Here is a 21,137-nt window from a genome sequence, read left to right as displayed (position 1 = left end):
TTACGCTCGCAAGTGTGACTGAGGTGCAACTGAGATCAATCAGTTCGGCGAAACAAAAATTTCGTGGAGAAGATGCAAAAACGCACATATATAAAACCGGCCTGAAAAATAATGGATAGATCAGGGGAAAGTGTGATGAATGACATCAGTGCCGTGGTGATCTACAGCCGCATCGGCCCGTCATTTCCCTCAGTTCTACAGAAACTCGAATTTGCCGTGATTCCCGCATCAAGCAGCTGCAATACCGCGACTTTTTTCTGGGTCCCTACTGGCGGGGACTGGTAAATGACGGCAATCTGCGGCATGATGCCGTTGCGTGCCGTACTGCCCCACGACGCTCAAGACGTTTTCTGCAGAGACGAATTAGAAAGCATTAAGAAGTGGAGAAGGGCGATTTTGGAACCGCTCTGGAACACTAAATTTGGTCCGGTTACGATTTTGTGTCAAGATGTTGATGTTGATGTTGATGTTGCAATTGTAGGGGATGGTTTGTCAACCTCTAAGTGCATTGGGTGCGACTTGCTGTGTAGGACTTTATCCACTGACCACTGGATGATCAGATGACAATTATTACGCAACGTCAAACCAGACAATTTTTGAGTTTTTGCAAAGTATCTCGTGTTCGAATTCCGTTTTAAGGCGGGAACAAATTAGGCGGTTTCTGGAGAATTGGAATGGTCCTTGGCGTCACCCTCGCTGATGATCGTCCCTAGATAGGCAACAAGCAGAAACCCGATAGTCTAAATCTCGAAGAACAAAGCTCTGGCTATTCGGTAAAGTCCTACATTTTTCCTTATTCTTTTTTGATTAGAAGCGTTTTCTGTACTATAGTTGTATGATTGCGCGCCTGTTTATTCCGCAAGACATGCAATGTCTGTCATCCGGGTTTGTAGCACCTCAGCATCTGAACATGAGAGCTGCAATGTGACGATATCCAGATACTTGTGTTTCGATATCTCGCACGGGCTATCGTTGCTCAGTCGATATCTCAATGTCTCCAGCCATGTGGAGACAATCCTACTGCAATCTGGCATGCACACTGGCTTATCTCCATCCGCATGAAGGTGTATGCACACTCAAACAAATCAAATCTAGAATAACGGAAGATTTTGGGCACACATGTCACATTGACTTTCAGACCGAATATCCTGACTTTGCCAGTGTTTTGCTTCATTGCAACCTCAAACAGACGCAATTCTTGGGTACTCATGGCATCAAATACCTACGAACTAATTTCAATGAAATAGTTGAATCAAGAAAAAAAAACCCTTCGATACATCACAAAAGTTTTAGAATATCTTTCAAAACAATGGAGTTGTTTTTTCATACCTCGTGGACACTACTTACAATCTCATCTCGTGGATAGCGTTCTGGTCGCGCTATTTGCTCAATTTGGGTAAAGGACCCTGATAAGCTTCCATGATGGGAGGCCAGGCAAGCGCAAATTAGAGTTTGCGTCGCAATGAATTGCCGTGTCTAACAGAGAAGAGACGGGTGCATTTTGCTAATTACCGAAGCGACCAAACTACAAAACAATGAGCTCATTATTCTAGAACATTTTCCAGGATCAGTATTGTTATTCTCCACCCAGAAGGCGCTAAAGATTTACACTTAGTCGAGACAAAATGAGATTTCGAGCATTGCAAAATTTATAGAGTGCTTAGTATTCCAAACGGAGTCAACTTCTCCAAAAATAATTGCAAAGAAAGGAGAGAAAAGGGTTTGCCTCGTTATCTTGTCAAACTATTTCGCAACCACAGTGCAATGCTTATCTGATCTGCAACTCGCAGCTCCAGCCGGAAGCTGTGGCTCCGACAATCACAACATCTCACCACACTTTTGGCCATAGAACGGATGAACAAACGTCCTAAATTCGCAGAAACAATAAACGAAAAAATTCTAAAGAACTTAATTAATTTTACAATCTTTTTTCCTTTCACCATCTCTCTTTTCCTCCTCGTCACCCTGGTGCTAAACATCCAACTGCACGGCGCTCCGCCCCGCACTCCCTATCACATACCCCAGAGTGGCTCTGATAACCCAAGGAATCCCCGCGGCTGTTCTGAGCAAATGCCGCCATAAATCCGTTATCTTCCAATAGCCGAAATGTTCTTAAAGGGAAATATCGCTAGACACGGCTTCGAAAATTTTTCTCTTTTCTGTTCTTTTCTTTTTTTTATTAATCTTTTGGAGCTTGGGATTTTGCGATCCCCTATTTGTACAAGCTACACTCTCCTTCACGCCCTTATAATTACAGTCGACAACACACCTGTTCAAACACGGTGCTTTTACTTGCTCCTTTTATCGGTTCACATCTAATTCTGTGTATTGATAACATCCGCAGATATTCCAGAAACTTTTTTTTCTTCTGAAAATAGAACAATTATCTCGAAGAAGCGCTTTTCAAGTGCCTCACTGCAATTAATTTCCCTTGCCGGCAACCGGAAGCGAGCCGCCTCGTGCACAATTAACCTATCTGTATCAGAAGCGAGAATTTTTTTGCATCGGCTGCAAAAAAAAAGAAAAAAGCTGTTTTGATAGTGTTGATAAGGTTGAAACTATTGTTCAACACTAGTCTCTTTCTGTTTTGACTGCCACCCAGTCATCATCCCTTCACTTCTTTAGACAAAGTGTGCGCTTCGAGGTCAGTAGCCTAAATTCGCACCCATCCATTTGCAGCCACAGCTGATCTGATAACGTTTGATCGCCGCAGATAAAAGAAAAAAAAAGTCAGGAGATCATCTCAACAGCAGCTCATCTCAACAAGCGACGTTCAACTACAAACTTGGATTTGAATATTCTATACTCGGTCGCAAATTTGCATGCATCAGAAACTGTTTATTATCTTTGCTTCAGTCAATTTCCAAAATGCTCAAGTCCAATAAACGCATGAAACTTGAACATGAGATCTTTGCAACCTCCATCCAAGATATCGAGCAGATGTTTTCTGGCTCATGGAGCGAAGCCGATAACGAAGATGTCAGACCCCGAAAAGTTAGTGCATGCCTTTCATCTTCTCAAAATATCGATTTGTCTATCCTCAATGGCCAAGAAAGTCAGATTGCCTCTGTTGAACGCAGGGTCAACACTTGCACTCAAGACTGTCGAAATAACTTTCATTCGCTCGTGCCTCCTGTCAATGCCATTGATGGCACCAAACAATTTAGTAGACTGGACTTGCCTGCGGGAACCTGCTTGGGTGAAACTGCGTTTGACTACGATTGCATAAATATGTCTTTGTTTTCCGAAGCCCAATCAGAAGAAACGAGTTTTCATTCAGCCCATCAGGTATTGCCAACGTCTACGTTTATGCAACATCCTCCATCGCCAGACTACGCAGTGCTCTCGCGTAATATGCTTTCCAATTTGAACGAGGAAATGCTAGACGACTACATGTTTGAGCTGGACCTGAAACTGTACTTACCTCGAATCAACTTAGAGAGTGATTTGAGAATGATCGATGTTTTGATCACACGCCCCTTATCTGTCATGAACTAGGGAAACGTTCGTCACATTAGACTCACCCCAACATAGCTTGAACAGATCTGAGTGACAAAGGCTGCTGTTATTATAGTCTCCTCGACTGTTCAATGCTCATATTCATTCACTTCGCGCACCCAATATAATAAGTATACGCATTATCTAGGCAGATTCAATGTACAAGACAATTTCAATATGTTTTCTTGATTAATTATATCATTTCTCATCGTTCGTACCATGCAATTATTTAGTTGGCAGCAGATCCACGTCCACCAGCACCAGAAGTAATGAGGGCCAAAGTCTCTTCACTTAACTCAACGTCAACCAAGTCCTCACCCTTGCCAGTTGGAGAAGGCAAAAATCCAATCTTCACCAAATAGCTGATGTACACGCTAAGGACAGACTCCACTACACCCTTGCCCGCGCTAACATCTTCGCCAGAGAGAGCGACATCAGACTTCAAGGCCTTGACCGCATTCTGGTCATCTAATTCTGGGGCTTTTGTGTCTTGAGGCAAATTATCCAAAACAAAATGTAACAATGGGAACAAAGCAGAGTCCTTCGAGTCCTCGACGACAAAGCGTTCCAAAGCAGATCTCCACTCAGGGTAATCAATTTGGGAAACTTCATAGCCATAAGTCTTCATTGTTCCGACAAATTCGTTGAATGTGATTCTTGGGTGGCCTGTCACATGAGCGACTGACAAATAATCAGCTTGAGGAGGGTGCAAAGCTGTTGCGACAACAACTCTTGCAACATGATCGACTGGAACCATGTTGATGTTGTTTGTAATGTTAGGGTAGTACCCAAGTTCGGCACATCCCTTCAAGAATCTCAACAAGAAATCATCAGTGTTGGAGGCACCAGACTGTGAGAAACCTGTGACATAACCTGGTCTGGTGATGCAGCCCTTCAAACCCCTCTCACCAGCTGCTCTGATGAGATACTCTGCACTCCATTTAGACTGACCATATCCAGTTCCGAGTCCGGTCGAAGAACCCATCAAGTCATCAGCCTCAGAGATTCCTGCGAAACCTCTAGAAGTGAGCTCATCAGAAGAATTGAAGAAGTAATCAGTGTCAAGTGTTGAAGTTGAAGAGACGAAGGAGAAGAACTTTGGCTTACCAGATCCAGCTAAGTTCATGACATTAATTGTGCCGATAACATTAGCATCTCTCAATTGAGAGTATGGGTACACCCAATGGACTAAGGCACCATTGTGAATAATAACATCAATAGTGTCAGCTAAAGACTTCCAAGATGAGTCATCCAAACCAAATTGTGGCTTAGACAAGTCGCCCAAGACGATCTCAATCTGTTCGGTCCATTTCTCATCCCAAACGCCATAAGTTTTTCCTGCCTTGCGCAATCTTTCCAATCCAGCCTCTTTTGAAGATGCACGAACATGAGCAAAGACCTTGTATTTACCACCTGTGCGGGCAGTCAAAAGATCACGAACAATGAATGATCCCAAGAATCCTGTAACTCCTGTCACAAAAACGTTGACAGTGCTGGAGAAGTCGAGTGATTCCAAGGATTCATAGCTTTTGAGCAAAGCGGATTGCTTGAGTGCCTTTGCGTCGTCAAAGTAAGAAACCGAAGTGTCTATCTCATGCTTAGCGGCATCAGATTTTCCATCTGCCAATTGAGCAAAATCACCCTTGATAGTGTGTTGAACCTCCTGAGCAAAAGTTTCAATGGTTGGGTTCTTGAAGATGGCTCCAAGAGGAATATCAACATTCAATTTCTTTCTTAATTCAAAAATCATACGAGTTCCCAAAATAGAATGTCCACCCAAGTCAAAGAAGGAGTCGTCACGGGCAATTGTGGCAGGTCTGTTTGGGAGAACTTCAAACCACAAATCACGAATTGTGGCCTCCAAGTCAGAGAAGGCTTGTTCATCCACATTAGTACCCTTTGAAGTGGCTGTCAATCTAGCTACTGCCTCCAATTGCGCAGTATCTGGGAATGGCAATTTAGGCTTGTCGACTTTACCGTTAGGGTTGAGAGGAAGACTTTTGAGGGGGACGATGATGGTTGGGATAGCATACAGAGCCAATCTACTCTTGAGGTACTTCTTGATGTCTTTGATCAAAGGCCCGTACGATGCAAGCCCATCGATGATTGGGTCAGAGGACTCTTCAACATCGTCTTTCAATGCCAAGAGTTCTGGCGATTCCTTAGGCACAATGTAAGAGATCAATGTTGGCTCCTCATTCTTATCTCTTCTAACGAGAGTGACATTTTCACGCACGAGGGGATGCTGAGACAAATGAGTATCGATCTCACCCAATTCAATACGGAATCCTCTGATCTTTACCTGGTCATCAGCACGGCCGCAACATTCCACATTACCATCTGGCATGTATCTTCCCAAATCACCAGTTCTGTACAAACGGTCTCTTGGGCCAAACCATGCTGCTTCTCTCCATGCTGCTTCTTCAGGCTTCTTCTGTTGAGCATCTTTTTCGGTCCAAATCTTGGGGTCGACATACCAATTTGTAATGAATTTCTCCTTATTCAAATCAGGCAATCCTCTGTATCCCTCAGACAAGCCAGCGGCTCTAACATAGATCTCACCAATTTCTCCGACACCACAGGTTTGTGATCTGTCATTTCTGTTAACCACCAACAATTGAACGTTGTGCATACCACTTCCTGCTGGCATAACATCCTTCATGTTGCGGAGATAGTTTGGGTTGGAGCTCCTGCTTGCAATCTCAAAGTATGAGACGGCACGTTGGGTTTCAGTAGTTCCGTACATGTTGACAATGAAGACATTTTCGGCCAAGGTTTGCAAGCGAAGACAATCACGCTTAGTCAAGATGTCACCAACAAAAAAGGAGTGATGTAATGAAGGGATGGGGGTGACTGCCTGAGCACTCAACAATTGACCCATTGCGGGTGTCAAGTGAGTAACGGTGGCACCATACTCAGCCATCCACTCAGCCAATTTTCCAGGGGTTCCAATATCATCAGAGGTTGGAACCAACAACTTGGCACCCAAAAACAACGGAGTGAAGATATCTCTTTGAATAGGATCGTGAGCAATACCGGACAACATTGTGAATCTGTCCTCGGAAGACAAGCCAAATCTCTTGGCCATCCAGGGGAAGTAGTATGCAAGGGAGAAATGTCTTCCTAACACACCTTTAGGAAGACCTTCTGAGCCCGAAGTGAAAGACAACGTTGGGTTGTTATCAGGGCCAACCACGACACCCGTTGGGGTATCTTTGAATGATTCGTAAGTTGACAAACAGTCACCGGATGTGCCTGGCAAGTTTCCACCGACAAGCGAGCCATCATCCTGTATTTTCAATTGTGGAATTTTAGCAATGATGTTCAATTCGTCGCGGATGTAGTCTTCCACCAACAGATCCAAGGTACCGGCCTTCTCCAAGCCAATTAAACCTTGAGGCTTGGCCACTGTAAGGTAAACAATTTGTCTTGCAGGAGGATAGGCAGGGTCAATAACAGAGAAGGTAGCGCCAGCCTTCAAGACACCCATGACTGCGACCACAAGGTCCACACCTCTGTAAGCGTAGATCATGACAATGTCACCTTTCTTGATGCCGTTCTCCTTCAAGTAGTTACCCACAATGTTGGAAGCACGATTGATTTGCTGATATGAGAAGGTTCTGGTTTTGGATGATGGGTCCATGAAAGACTTGGTTTCAACCACGCAGTCTCTTTCTGGGAATTGCAATGCATTTTCCATAAAGAGGTCCTGGATAGCACCTCTATAGCCAGCCCAGTCCAAATCCAAGGTTGGGTCAGGCAAGTGAGCACTTTGAGCATCCGTGAGTAGAGATACATTGGTAATTGGAATAGTGGGCTCGGCATCCACTGCTGTGTAGAATTGCGAGAACTGTTCTGCAAACACATCGAGACGTTCACCACGGTAAAGCAAAGAGTTGTAGTAAATGTGAACCTGGCTTGTTTTGGTGTTGAAGAAGACAGCCAAATCTCTCACAGAGCCCTCAACAGAGGTCTCCAATTTCTGCGACTCTCTTGAGTGCTGAAACGACACCTTGAATAATGGCGGCTGTGTCTCGAGCTGCTTTTTGTCTTTGATTGCGGAAGCAATATCGTTCAAGTTATGGTACTCGACGTGCTTTTGGTTATTCTGGTACTCCTTCTCCACCTTCTCTCTCAATTGACTGAAAGTCAAAGCGTTATCCATAGCAAGTCTGACAATGAATGGCTCACCGCCACTTTGCAAGTCGGTGGCTATCAACACATCTTCATCTCCTGTGAGTCTATACACCAAGGCAGCGAAAACTGCCAACCCAGAAACAAAATCATTGGCATTGGGAATGGTAAACGTCTTAGTGGCCTCTACAGACTCGCTGTTCAAAGGCTTCAAGAAGTCATGAGGTAAGACCGACAATGTTGGATTGTCTAGATACTGCAACCAGAAATCTAGCATGATGACAATTGAGAATGTGTGGGTAGATCTAGTTGAAAAAGTGTAGAAACTACTTTGGAAATTTAATATAAATCTCTGGCCACGTGACAAAGTGCTGTCGCTTAAAGTACCGGAATGACTCACGTTGATACTTATCAGCGCCTTGCATCCTGCATGAATCATTCTGATAATGGCTGCAAATTTGTCTAATGTGTCATCCGTAGAAGTGTCGAAATGCCTCGAGGTTATGATCGTTCGAGGATTTACGGAGAACATCCTAATTAGAATTGAGCCAGTCGGTAGATCATAAAACGTTAAACAATAGGAAGGTTGATCATAAAACGTCTACTATTTACATAAGCCGGGCAGGCAGCTCAGTTAGTTGATCAAAAATATTAAGGAAGACCTTAAGAGTATACAGTTCACAATTAAAACCAATTAGTATCGTAGCCCTTCTCGGTTACGATCTGATAATTCTATTACCTTATTCGGCAGATACCCGATGTTAGGGCGATCTTTCATGTCTGAATGACCTGTTTACTCAGTTATTACTTTAGTTAGAAAATCTGTATTAGTTACTTCTTTAATCGACAATAGCTAGCCCTTTTTATATTCCGAGATCCCTTACTAGACGAGCTCGGCTAAGCGAGGCGCTCGTCTACGGCTCGTAGACGAGCCGTCTAAGACTCGTCTGCGTCGTTATCCAGAGCTTCTCAGTTGATGTGTCTATCTTGATATTCTTAGTTCGGAATTCTAGCCGTAATGCTCTATGAGTTACCTAACACCCGAATATCTCTTTACAATACTACTCTATGAGTTTTATGGAAGTGATATTCAAGGTTAACTACATGCAATATTACAATTATACAAAATTCATTTACGTGATTGATTTTGCCAAAATAATTGTCAATTTTGTGGTTCATTGTGTTGTGCACCGAGGCAAGTCTGTGACGAAGGTCAGGCAATGCAATTTTTCATGCAAATCGAGGACAAGAACCCTTCAATTTTCACATACAAACTCAAAATATTTCTTGCAAATTTTTTCTTCCATTTTGCATCGTGGCGCTGCTTGTACTCAAAGGCGGTGCAGTGCTGTGTTTCTACGATACCCCTTCACCTTCCTGACAATTTTGAAGAATCGGTAAAAAAAAGATGACAGTCATGACTTTGATACCTCAATTATTCGGTGGGTTGGGATTAAATCGCAATGCGACTTCCCTGGACGTCGGCGGGCTTCAGCAAACCTACGTGATTCCTGAAGCCTCCAGAAAGCTTCCGCCATTGAGTTTCATTCTCGGATTTTCTAAAAATACAATCTACGAAGACTTGGAAAGGGGTGTCCGCTCAGTTTACCGCATAGAAGCGGATAAAGTAGTTTGGGGTAAGAAGTTTTCCAAGGAGAATCTGGATCTATTGACTGGTCTCATGCTCAGGGCCCTGACTCAAATTCTCGAAACTGTCTCGAATCATGAATTTCTTGAGACAAATAATGTTAAAAAGATGCTTCAATTTAGAGATGGATATTCGAAAGAAAACTCAGTGCAACCGAAATATTGGATACTGGATGTGATGTTATTGGAGAGCTACATACATGCTTATGAACAAATGCACATACGTGAGTGGGATAGCCAAGCTCCCTTGGAATTAGATAAGTCTTTCCGCGAATACATCGGAAAAGTGGCTAAATCGATTTACAAGAACCTACATAAGCTCAAAATCTGTTATGAGACCACGTACCAAGGTGTATGGTTAGTCTTTCAAATCAGATATGAATACGGGTTTCCTGGAGTCAGGCGGTGGAAAAATTGCCTTCTCTTGGGATTGGTAGGCTCTGTTGTCGGCGGTCTTGGCTCCTGGAACATCGAGAAGAGTTATGAATTCATTCAGAGTCATTTTTATATCTGCATGATAGCATTCTTTATTTTCCTTGCTTTGCTTGGCCTCTTTCTCTTAATGGCGTGCTCGACTGGTCGAATCCTCTATTTTGTGCGGACAATGAATAAACCGCTAATGGATTGTCAACGGGAGACAAACTTGAAAATAATTGATGCGGCTAAGGAGAACTGGCCCCTGAATATTTTTGGAGCCTATCCTACATGGCGTTTCTGGAAATTCTACCAAGGGTGTCGCCTACCATCCTTTAAGATTGACCCAGATGCACAAAGGGAGCCTTCCAAGAGTGTGAACCTTCGGGCTGACTCACTTTGTGCGGAGGATAGCTGGCCATCGGTTAAAACAAGCAAACCCCGTTGCCGTTGAAGCAGGGCATTGTCTTCCGCGTGTTTGTATAGTCATACGTACCACCTAATCGATTGTATCAATTCCAGTAACGGCCGAGGAAAGAAATCTGTAGCATTTGATTGTCATTGGTTGTTTCAGATTCTCAATCATTTTTTATGTCACTAGAATCCACTCCTCACTCTCAGGTTTAGTTGCGGAAATAGCTTCTTCATCAAATCCTTGAATGTTTCAATTAGAGTGTCTTACAACTCACTATTGACATCCCCAACCGTTAAGCTGGTCGGTAAATCAACCGGATTCCAGGACCGCCACCAGGATAGCACCCTATCGGCGTGATCTTCTAGCTTCACTACTTCAATCACAACTATAAACACCAGTGTGGGAATGCATAATGCAGCATTAATAGATTTGTTTTTGATGGTGAAAGCCAACCCAAACTAAATCATCATAAATTTTCGAGAGACTTGAAATGTTCATACCTACAATGTTTTTTATATAACCTTGAGACATAGAATCGCTCTTGAAATATTTGACTGTGTTTAGATTCTATGAGGTTTTCTGCCTTTCATTCAGTAGTGATCCAGTAAAGAATCCTAGCTCGGCCACAGAGTGTCTTCGACGGACGTCTCCCTCCGGTATCGGTACGGAATATGGGAAGACCAAAAGACCTGGAAGGACGACTTTGAGACAGTATTGAGCGTAAAACGGGCAGTTTTGGCGTGTTTTCTGTGAAGATTAGAAGATGAGAGATACTCAGTCTTAGGATGCGATGACATTAGAATAATGGTCGCGTGAGGCTTGAAATTGTACGAGATGTCGTTCTTCTACATTAAACAATATATAATGAGGCGAATAGATGCGAGGCTAGTCTTCGAAGACTGGGCGCACGGCTTTGCGTAGTCTTCAGTCAGTGAAACCATCAGATATCGAAGAAAAGACAGTTGAGTACAGAAAGGTAGCCAATATCTGCAAGCATACGCAATTCAACCGATTTGTGCTCAAGTGAGAGAACCCTAAATCTGTCTGAGTAAAACCATTGCACGTCCAAATGCAACTCTTAAGAGTGAAACAAGCCGGAACGGTTTTAAATGTTGAATGCGCCTCGATATCAGCTTTGTCTCAGACGCATACAGCATTCAAGAAGGACCTTTTGGACTACTATCTTCTTTGCAATGCTCTAGTTCATTGCAGAATCATATGCGGCAGAGTCGATCGTGAACAGACAAAGATTGGTGATAAATGATGAGAAAACATTGGCATAATAAGCCTTGCAAAGAACTGAGCAAATGTTTCAATAACATCTCGATTTCTTTGTGAACGATACTACTTCACACCCGACACTACCGAAAAATTAAAAAGGTTAAATGAGAGTATCCAATTTGCTTTGCAAAACAGAGAGCGCACCCGATCTTGAGCAACAACGCTCCGCAGCTTCTACGGAAGAGAACGGTCAACGTCTGGAGCTTGTAGGTTTGACTGAACACAAGCTCGGGAATGAGATCTCCGATTTACTCTTCTACTACGAGCTCCGATCAGAAATCCGCAACTTAGTTGGTGTCTCAGTGGCTAGTTGTTACCTGAAATCAAACCTTACCCGCCAAATGACGCATACGTACGATTCGTTTGTGAAAGACTTGGTGAAGATGCTCTTTAAAGCGATTGTCAGGCATGAAAAATGGGAAATCGATATTTTGAACCATGTTTTAAGCTCTTCATGGAATATTTATGTCAAGGTGTCACAAAAATCAAAAGATACAGAATCTAGATTTGATTCTTTAAGGCAAGAGGTCGGAGCGATACTCGGCAAAGCAAATTCCGAATGGGAAAGGCTTCAAATAACCAACTTGGATGAAACCTGCCATAAAACTCTTGAAGACTTGTCTTACTTACTTCACGATCAGTTCGAGAAGCGTAGAGAATACTTTGAATATCGTCTCATGGGAGTTTGGCATGTATTTCTGACCAGGAACAAGTTTCCCTTGAAATATTTGAGAAAAATGAGAAAAAGCGTCTTCAGTGGCTTTTTTATGAACCTCTTAGCGTTCATCTTCTCTCTATGGTTTCCAGTATACATCCTCTTATGTGTCAATGATGGGTTGTCCATTGGATCGTATATTATTTTCGGCTTTACGGGATTCTTTTGTCTATTGTTTCTCTTGTCATGGTCTTCAGGACAACTTCTCTGCTACCTATGCTCTCTTCACCCTTCAAGATGGAAACAATACAAAGTGGCTGCTCAGGCAATGAAAGTTGCCCGAGCAGAGTGGCCAACTATTCTGTTTGGTTCAGATCCTACATGGGGCTCCATGTATCGTTGGTTCAAAAGATTTAGACGTGAAAAATGGGATCCATGGGCGCAACCAGCAATTGCATTCTCTGTCATCGAAGATTGTAGATGGTTTGACATTCCTTTACTGGTTCAGAAATGAGATTAAACTCTCAAGCACATTTATTTGATAACTCACTCAATTCAGTTCTAGCAGGAATTAGACTTGAGGTACAGATTAGTGAATAAACGAGAACTTTTATCAAATGCGACGAAAAAGCAGCAAGCATTACGTTTGAATCATTATGTTTCTTCCAGAGTGATATGTCAGAGCATAATACTCTATCATAACGCATAAAGCATTGACCATACATTACAGAGATGCATTAAATAGGCATCATTCACCTCTTTTTCTTCAAAGCACATTTTCCTCAATGAGCGTAAACTACAGGAGGCGAATTGACCGTTGGCAAGATGAAGATGATTGGCTGTGCTTTTCATCTGAGTCAGACGGAGACGAGCAATGTCGGAAATATTACCATTTGGATTCTCAATTAGGACTGTGGCCTCTGCTCACATGGTCAGAACAGGTGCGAACTGATACAGATCCCGTTGCCACTAAAAATAGCACGGAATATCAAAAGCCGTTAAACCCGTTGTATACTTGGTGGCAGGACGCGATAAAAATATTGGATTCGGACTTGGAGGACCGACTTCGGGCCGAACCACACATTCCCAAGGAGCTATGGTGGTCATTTGCAATAGGTACGAAGAAACTTTTATTGAAGGTTCTTTGTTTGATAAATGAGTATCAGAGATGGGAAAGAAGAAAAGTTCTTTCGATACAATTGATGCGGGATGGCACAGAGCAAGCGTCTCGATGTCCACCCACTGCATGGGTTTTGGAAGTAGAATCCTTCAAGCTGAGACTTAATCATCTTTATCATACATCAATAGGTGATTGGGATTGCCTGGGCTCTGAGCGTCTTAGGGAATACTACGAAGAATTTTTGGAGCTTCTCAAAAATACAAATGAAAGATATCTCGAGCTGTTAAAGACACTTTATGCAAACGAATTCCAGGGCGTGTGGTATACGTACGCCATTAAGAATAAGTACGGGTTCCCAGTATTGAGAATGTTTCGAAACAGAATCTTCCAGGACAGACTTTTCTTCCTCAATTGTCCCTTGATTTTCTTCTCCACATTGGTATTCAACTACTGGTGTCTTGATAATAGTATTTATTATCCTATCTATTTGACACTGGGATTGTTCGGATTACTACTTGTGTTGCTTTGTCTCTCGTTCTCAACGGGCCAAGTCTATTTTCATCTGAATAATCTCTATCCACTGAGAAGAGACAGGCTACATGAGATAGTCAGTATTATGGAGAAAGCTCAGCTAGACTGGCCGCAATACTACTTTCCAGAGAGAAGGTACATGAGATAGTCAATCTCGCGGAGAAATCCCAGTTAGACTGGCCGCACTATCACTTTGAAATCACATGCTTCTTTAAACTAGGGTAACAATTCCTACTATCGTCTGCCGGCCCTGGTCAAAACGAGAGTTGCATACATTTATTTTGAGAGTACCTGATATCAAACATAAAAAATGGGTCTCGAAAAGTTTTTCATTGGGTCTCGAAAAGTAAATCATTTGGAAAAGGTATGGGATAGTTCCTCTAAGCCAACACGCTCGTGTCAAAGGGCTTCTCGTTGACAGCATGGTGTCTGTAGATTTGACAGTGTGATTCCTTGTAGGTCCGCTACCTCAGTCACTTCCGCCCCTTTCGAAACGACCAAAGATCAAAATATTCATCATTGTATACTTTCTTCATTCGTCTTTACTGATTCTTGAGCTCTCGTCGTATTTCCTTTGTCGATAGAGCGCATGTGGACGAATATTCTAACAGCGAAATCTGAAACACGCTCCGGCGTGTAACATCGTCCCCCATTTCATCCTGAAGTCAGTGGCACCTCGATTATGCCCGCAGGTGGAAAGAAGTGGAGTGTGGATGGACGGAACGAGCATCGGCCGAGGGCATGGATTGGGCTGGACTGGATTGGACGTGCTGGAGGAGCTAATCCATTGTCACAACTGGATCAGAACCGGCTCAGAGGCGTAGGGACAGCGCTAAGAAGAAATGGGAAGAAGAAATGGGACGGATGGGGTGACTAGCTTCAAATTAGCTTCTATCTGGTAAAGGTACTGCCATGGTAAATGGAGGGGAGATTGTGTGGTACGTTGGTTGGTCAGTAGAAAACTGGAACGAGTCAAGACCACCTCAACGTACCGACAAAACCGGGAAGTAAGCCATACGGCTTTCCCCATTGATAAACCTATTAGCCTAGAATACCACGCAAAGACTCATGAAATGTAATTCGTCGTATCGTAGGCAGACCAGGATGAACTCATATATAACCCTCTGCATTAGTTCATGAATAAAAACTGGAGATCGTCTGGAGTCAACCGGTTGACCGCAGCATCGTCGTGGTTGATAGTTGCATGGATCATGTTTGCTTTTTTTTCTTGGAGCTCAATGATTTTCAGCTCTATACTGTCCGAAATACAGAACCTGGTAATACGAATGGGTCTCTTTTGACCAATTCTATGGACACGGTCCATCGACTGCCATTCGACACTTGGGTTCCACCATGGATCCATCAAGAAGACCTGCGAGGCCTCGCACAAATTAAGCGCGACACCACCGGCTTTTAATGACACAAGGAATATTTCAACCTGTGGGTTTTCCATAAAGTGTTTGATTGTGTTGTCTCTTTGAAGGGGCAGCATTGAACCCTGAAGCTTCACAGTCTCAAATCCGGCAACTTTTAGCCTCCATTCGATAAGGTCAAGCATGGACGTGAATTGAGAAAACACGATAGATTTGATTGTGTGGCGGTCGGATCGTAATTTGTACAATTCCTCTACCAAAGCCTCGATTTTCGTAGATGAACGCCATTGACCTCCATGAGTTCCTAGTTTAATTCTGTTAACAATGGAAGCTTTAGAGAACAACTCTTCGTCAACTTCTAGTGCAGGTTGTTGCAAATCAATTGACAATCCAATGTGGCACACGGGACATTGTAGGTTCTTATCTAGACCCGAAAAACTCTCGACATATTCCAGAATACACATTCTACAGAATCTGTGCCGACATTTGGACTCAATAGGCTCCTCAGCTTCATCGTCACAAAGTTGACACATGATGACACCTTCAACTTCTTGTGCGACAGAATTTGCTCCTATGCGTTTCAACACCAAGTCAGGGTGATCTGCCAACTGTCTCATACGAGTGATTAAGGTGAAAATGTTGGCATAGTTGTTTAAAACAACACCCTCTGCCACGTAGTCATTGAATTTTCTCTTTGAGTCACTGTACAATGACAGGTATAGGTCTTTTTCTTCCGCATTGAAACAATCTTTTCTAATCTCGACAATTCTGGGAGGAAGACCCAAGTCGTCTGCACGTTCAATTTTTGTTCTTCTAAGCATAACATGCTTTAATAGGAGTCTGAGATTTTGGAATGAAATCAAACCGTCTCCTGTCATGCCATGTTTCTGAATATTCTTCAACATGAAGTGATTAAAAAAATTGGTATGCATCATGGGTGAATGACCACATTGGTCGCAATGTCTCCAGTCTGAGAACATCCACTCGCTTGAGGAGCACTCACATTGAGTACAGTAATATTTGTAGAAAGGATCTAGCTTCAAGAATCTGATGAGCGAGTAAATCTCACCGATTCTGTTTTGAAGTGGCGTTCCTGAAAGACACCAGCGCTTTTGACATTTCAATTCATTGGCTGCTTTAGCCGTACCACTAGTTCTGTCCTTGATATTATGAGCTTCGTCAAGAACAACTCTGTAGAAATTGACCGCATGCAAAGGAGATTTTTGTTTCACCAATCCATTCACTCTTTTGAAACCATACCTTTCCTTTCTGAACACACTCTCGAGCACCGAATATGACGTAAGGATGACATCGTACTCTTCGAGCTCTTTGGCTGTAGAAGCTCTATTGGCACCATGAAATAGGAGAACCTTGAGCATACCATCCTTAGTATGAGTCTCGATCTCATGCTTCCATTGCATAAGCGCGACTGTTGGTCCAACGACCAAGTTAGGACGCTTACTCCGATCTGACATAAAAAGCGCAATTGTTTGAATAGTTTTACCCATACCCATCTCATCCGCTAGCACTCCGCCTCCGAACTCTCCATCCTCTTGCTTGAGAAGCCAATCGAGACCCTCGAGTTGAAAAGGAAGAAGCTTCACGTTCATGTTCTCAGGTTGCGTGGCTCTTTCAACTTTGAGTGTTTCTAATCTCAGAAGGTAGGGAAAGACATCTTTGAGCTCAGGGTGCTGGTTGTACAACTTCTCTGTGACTCTTGTGAAGTATGGTACTTTGGCCACCTTAGGCTTGGCTGCCTTTTTCGCTCTGGGCTTTCCCTTCGTCGTCTTTCTCTTTTTACTTGGAGGATCTGCATCCAAAAATTGGTCATCCAGTTCCAGTAGTGCGATTGCCCTCGCAGCACTGTCACCTTCTTCTGGCTTGACTACACTGATCAACGCGATATCATCGTCGTCAACCTCAACCTTGATATTGTCTTCTTCTTCCTCTACGCCGTTTGCATCGGGATCAGGTTTGAAATCATCATCACTCTCTGAATCTACATTGATTAGTTCTCTCTTGACACGCGTAGTTCGTTTACGTGTCTTGGGAAGCTCTTCCGCCTCTGAATCTTCCGCATACTGTTTGGGAGTTGCGGATCTACGCGTTCTCCGCCTTGTTCTTTTGTCCGGATCATTTTTGATGAATCCACCTCCCAAATCATCGCTATCGTCGTTTGAGATTTGGTCCTGAGTCATAGTGCTTGGAACGATAAAAAACACGGGTTATAGGGGAGTGGAGAATAGTAAGAAGTGACGATGATATTTTTGAAATTAAAGTGGGACACAATGAAGCGTTTCTAGGTAGAGCGAATACGATGGATCTATAAGGTGGCAATTCAATTCGAAATAGCTAAGCTGCTAATGATGAGGCTATATTGTGTAAAGTACAGTGAGTTGTCTGCAGGCTTTTCATTGGGTGCAAATGAAGATGCATGAGGAGCAAGCTGATAAAAGCAACTACAAGAAGTGATGAATCAGGATTAAAAAGTGTAATCGAGTATCAATATATGTGGTTCATTGGTTTGATGACATAATTGATGCGTAATAAGTGAAACTTAGCTCAGACGATGAGAATTTGTCGTTCTGGTTAGATAAGCCGTTTCGCATTTGTGCAGTTTGAATAGATGGTTATGTGCATCCTGAAGCATTTAACAGAAGCCCAATATGATATTGAAATGACGAATGTTTGTTGTCACTTAAGTCGATACTTAGTAAATACGACCACGATTATGCTTTTCTATTGTGGGAAAAGAATTACATTATTGGGAAGCATTTTGAGTATTTTCACTTCATCTCGGAACACCGAATCATCGAACAAACATCCGGGACACAGACTGACCTATCTCTAACAGATTCAAGTTTAGAAGTTTTCTTTTGCTGGGGTGTCTATATGTTCACAGTGCTTTGTTGCATAACTGATATGTAGGTTTTTTCTTATTATTTCATTTTTGTAGTTCAGTTTTAATGTTCATTTTTCAGCTATTCTGTTCATCAAATAAAAATCGCGAATCACCACCTTGGATCAACAATTCAACCATTTTTTTACCATTGCAATTTTCTTTTCTTTGAATTTACCATCTGATATTCAATGAGACTGCAACAACTCTAGACAAGTGACGGTATAAACAACTATGTTTCACCTTCAATTATCACGAAAGACAACCTGGGAGTCAAATTCTTAGAAGTAGGCTACAAATTGAATCTAAGAAAGACAAATGAATCATTTCGTCTGTCTCCTAAAGAAGCAAGCCCATTGAATAGAAAGCCGTCAACATATTGAACGCGTCTGATGAGTAAATCAGCTATTTTTAAATACCTGTACCTGATGCGGTGGCTCAATGGCAGAGCTTTTGATTCCAAATCAAAGGGTTGCAGGTTCGATTCCTGTCCGTGTCATCTTTTTTGATTCTCTTTTTTATAGACATTTTTTTTTAGTTTCTTTTGCTGAGCACTTCTAATAGCTAAAATACATAATTCTCTACACAGATTCACTCTAGTTATGCATTAATCGTATCACGACGTGAGTTTAGATACTCTCTGGTTACCATGGCTTCTCACCTCGTCATCCATCAAATCTCGTATTCTATGGCCACCAGCTATTGCCACCGCGAGTGCATTCTCCAATTTGTCCAATGGCATTTTATCCTCCAATAACAACATCGCCAACTTTTCACTCTTTCCGACAACACCGATAGTAAGACAACTCATGTCATTTTCTTCCAACACATTGAGATCGAGAAGTGGTGTCTGGTCATGAATGCCTACGCTGACAGCAGACACATAGTCGTACATGGCCACACCGGCATCTATAAGCGCCAAAGTAATAGCATTGGTCATGGTTGCCAAAACAGCACCATCTTGAGCAAGAACCTGGACGTTTACCTCAATCAAAGTTCTAGGATACAAATGCGACATAACACTCTGCTCAAATGTTCTTTCTAACGTAGTCTTCATCTCGATCATTCGTTTATCGTTTTTGCTTCTCTTTCGGCGCTGCAACGTCGAGAAACTTGCTATGTTTAAATTCATCTCAATCACCGCCTGCGTCTGATTGACTTGCGAGCGCATGGGTGGCTCCATTGGACCCCTGACCATGCATATGACCTTAGAGTTGCCTTGTTCGACGTACGAAGAGCCGTCAAAGGCGGGGTGTGTGTTAATTTTGCAGTCAAAACGACGTAGTTCATTCCATCTTCTGCCGTCAACGCGTAGGCCCTCTGGTGAATATAGCTCAAGACGAGACATGTCGGAAGTTTAGTTTTTGGTTGATGTTGGAGAGATGGTTCTCCAGATCATCTCATTACCATGGTTGGTCACGTGACCAGGAACAGTTCAATGGAGAGAATTACACAAACTCATCAATGACTAAACTGAAAATTCCCAATCGTTTTAAGAGTAAAGAGCACTGTTTTTTTTCAAAACACCCTTTTTGTACTGTATCTCTGCTTCCATAGCAGATTCGTATTCGAAATGAAGGAACTAAGTACAGTAAAAAACCAGTGATCTCAAACTAATATATTTGATCTAAATTTTAAGGAAGTGAAATTGGCGCGCCTACGCATACTCAATGAACTGCTTGAGCAGATAACAATTGGTGAGGAAGAAGAGTATTGATGACTTCAATAAGCCGTCTGTGAAGGTTGATTCACCCAAAAACTCTAGCTTGTAAGCATACAATAGCCAGCAAGCCTGTGACATAATCCACATCAATAGCATCATGCAAGAACGAGCGATGTGTTCCTTCGAAGTCAAAGTGGATGTACCAAGGTAATGAGGAAGGAAAATTAGAAACCATATGAAGTATTGCGAGGTAATGACCTTATTAAAGGTCACGAATGCAAATGTTTGAATGAAAAGACATGCAAGGAGGTTACTTTGGGCTAACGTCAAAGGAATGATGACGGCGCTGATAAAAAGTTGAGGCCCAAAAGCAAATTTTTCAATGTTTTGAGCGATACCATTGAAAAGCAAATCCAACAGAGACAACAGATCGCTCGATAAATGCGGCCAGGCTGATGCATAGTAGAGCATTACATTGTACAAGGAGAAGTTGTGTCTGTGGTCAATACGAGTCAAATGATAAAAGTAAGAATGTTCCAAGAACTCGTACCCATAGAATTGGTACATAGCATAATTGCAACCACCAAGAGAAACAAGGGTGACTAACAAAAACCACAAATTGGTCAAATTGATCCAATTGAGGACCGGTACGTTCTTCACGAATGTAAAGGGGGACCCACGAGCAGAAAGACAAAACAAGAAAGCAGGAATGTAAATAATCGGGTAGATTTTAAGATGGATGGACAATCCTAGCCATAAAGCAGAAAGAGTGAAATTCTGGCGCATGAAATAATAGACAGTCAACATAATGAAGCAAGTGAGAACGCTCTCAGAGGAGCCGCGAGTACTGATAGTAATTACCATAGGATTCAATAGCCAAATTGCCAGCAAAAAGATCCGTTTTTGATGCTCAATCAGCTTAGGTAACGTTTTGTAAATAAGTATTCCTGTTAAAAGGTCACACACCATGAATAGAATCTTTCCAAAATGTACATAAAAGCCACCCCAGGCATTAGGCAAGAGAGACCACGCCAAGAGCGGCGTGTATCTGTAAGTTTCTCTTTTGTATGGAGACAACCCCTGATAAACATACTTGGCTGCATCACTAAACACTAAATAGTCAATGTCAGTATATCTAACAGGCATGTATTCATCTTGGTAAAGCCCGAAGAAAAAAAACCCAATTCTTAGGAGGGTTGCTAGTAATAGAAGCTGGCCGAATGATATGGCAGGAATAGCCATGTTGGTGTTGGATTAGCCTGAGAGACTTGTCGTGGGGTAAAGTAGATATAAGGTAGTAATCTTGATAATTCGGGAATCTAACTAAGAAACTAAAAGGACAAATAATCTCATTCCGGAATTTTAAGCAACTGCGATTTTTCGAAAAGTCAATTGCACCGATTTGGATGTGGCTGCAAATTCGATTCATTTTATGGTCATACGATGATTCTGACACAACATGAAAATTTCGCCAATTTCAAGCAATGTCTGCTATTTTCTGATTCTG

General features: G+C 42.5%; 6 protein-coding genes and 1 non-coding gene across 7 annotated transcripts; 3 read left to right on the top strand and 4 right to left on the bottom strand.

Moving 5' to 3' along the window:
- Positions 1 to 2,868: 2,868 nt before the first annotated feature.
- On the top strand, positions 2,869 to 3,498 carry PUMCH_001312 (uncharacterized protein; the record flags this gene model as incomplete). Its single annotated transcript, XM_063020370.1, has 1 exon — positions 2,869 to 3,498. The coding sequence occupies one exon, from the start codon at positions 2,869 to 2,871 to the stop codon at positions 3,496 to 3,498; it is 630 nt and encodes a 209-aa protein (XP_062876440.1).
- Positions 3,499 to 3,727: 229 nt separating this feature from the next.
- PUMCH_001311 (uncharacterized protein) lies at positions 3,728 to 8,164 on the bottom strand (the record flags this gene model as incomplete). Its single annotated transcript, XM_063020369.1, has 1 exon — positions 3,728 to 8,164. The coding sequence occupies one exon, from the start codon at positions 8,162 to 8,164 to the stop codon at positions 3,728 to 3,730; it is 4,437 nt and encodes a 1,478-aa protein (XP_062876439.1).
- An 876-nt stretch (positions 8,165 to 9,040) lies between these two features.
- PUMCH_001310 (uncharacterized protein) lies at positions 9,041 to 10,147 on the top strand (the record flags this gene model as incomplete). Its single annotated transcript, XM_063020368.1, has 1 exon — positions 9,041 to 10,147. One exon carries the CDS (start codon positions 9,041 to 9,043, stop codon positions 10,145 to 10,147), a length of 1,107 nt encoding a protein of 368 aa, XP_062876438.1.
- A 4,677-nt stretch (positions 10,148 to 14,824) lies between these two features.
- PUMCH_001309 (uncharacterized protein) lies at positions 14,825 to 17,266 on the bottom strand (the record flags this gene model as incomplete). The annotated part of the gene is made up of 1 exon (XM_063020367.1): positions 14,825 to 17,266. One exon carries the CDS (start codon positions 17,264 to 17,266, stop codon positions 14,825 to 14,827), a length of 2,442 nt encoding a protein of 813 aa, XP_062876437.1.
- Positions 17,267 to 18,394: 1,128 nt separating this feature from the next.
- On the top strand, positions 18,395 to 18,466 carry PUMCH_001308. Its single transcript has one exon. It is a non-coding gene; the product is annotated as a tRNA-Trp (tRNA).
- Positions 18,467 to 18,583: 117 nt separating this feature from the next.
- PUMCH_001307 (uncharacterized protein) lies at positions 18,584 to 19,315 on the bottom strand (the record flags this gene model as incomplete). Its single annotated transcript, XM_063020366.1, has 1 exon — positions 18,584 to 19,315. The coding sequence occupies one exon, from the start codon at positions 19,313 to 19,315 to the stop codon at positions 18,584 to 18,586; it is 732 nt and encodes a 243-aa protein (XP_062876436.1).
- Positions 19,316 to 19,624: 309 nt separating this feature from the next.
- On the bottom strand, positions 19,625 to 20,872 carry PUMCH_001306 (uncharacterized protein; the record flags this gene model as incomplete). Its single annotated transcript, XM_063020365.1, has 1 exon — positions 19,625 to 20,872. One exon carries the CDS (start codon positions 20,870 to 20,872, stop codon positions 19,625 to 19,627), a length of 1,248 nt encoding a protein of 415 aa, XP_062876435.1.
- Positions 20,873 to 21,137: the final 265 nt, after the last annotated feature.

The sequence above is a fragment of the Australozyma saopauloensis genome, chromosome 2 (assembly GCF_035610405.1).
Source record: "Australozyma saopauloensis chromosome 2, complete sequence".
Lineage (NCBI taxonomy): Eukaryota > Fungi > Ascomycota > Pichiomycetes > Serinales > Metschnikowiaceae > Australozyma > Australozyma saopauloensis.
This window is presented reverse-complemented; position numbering and strand designations above follow the sequence as displayed.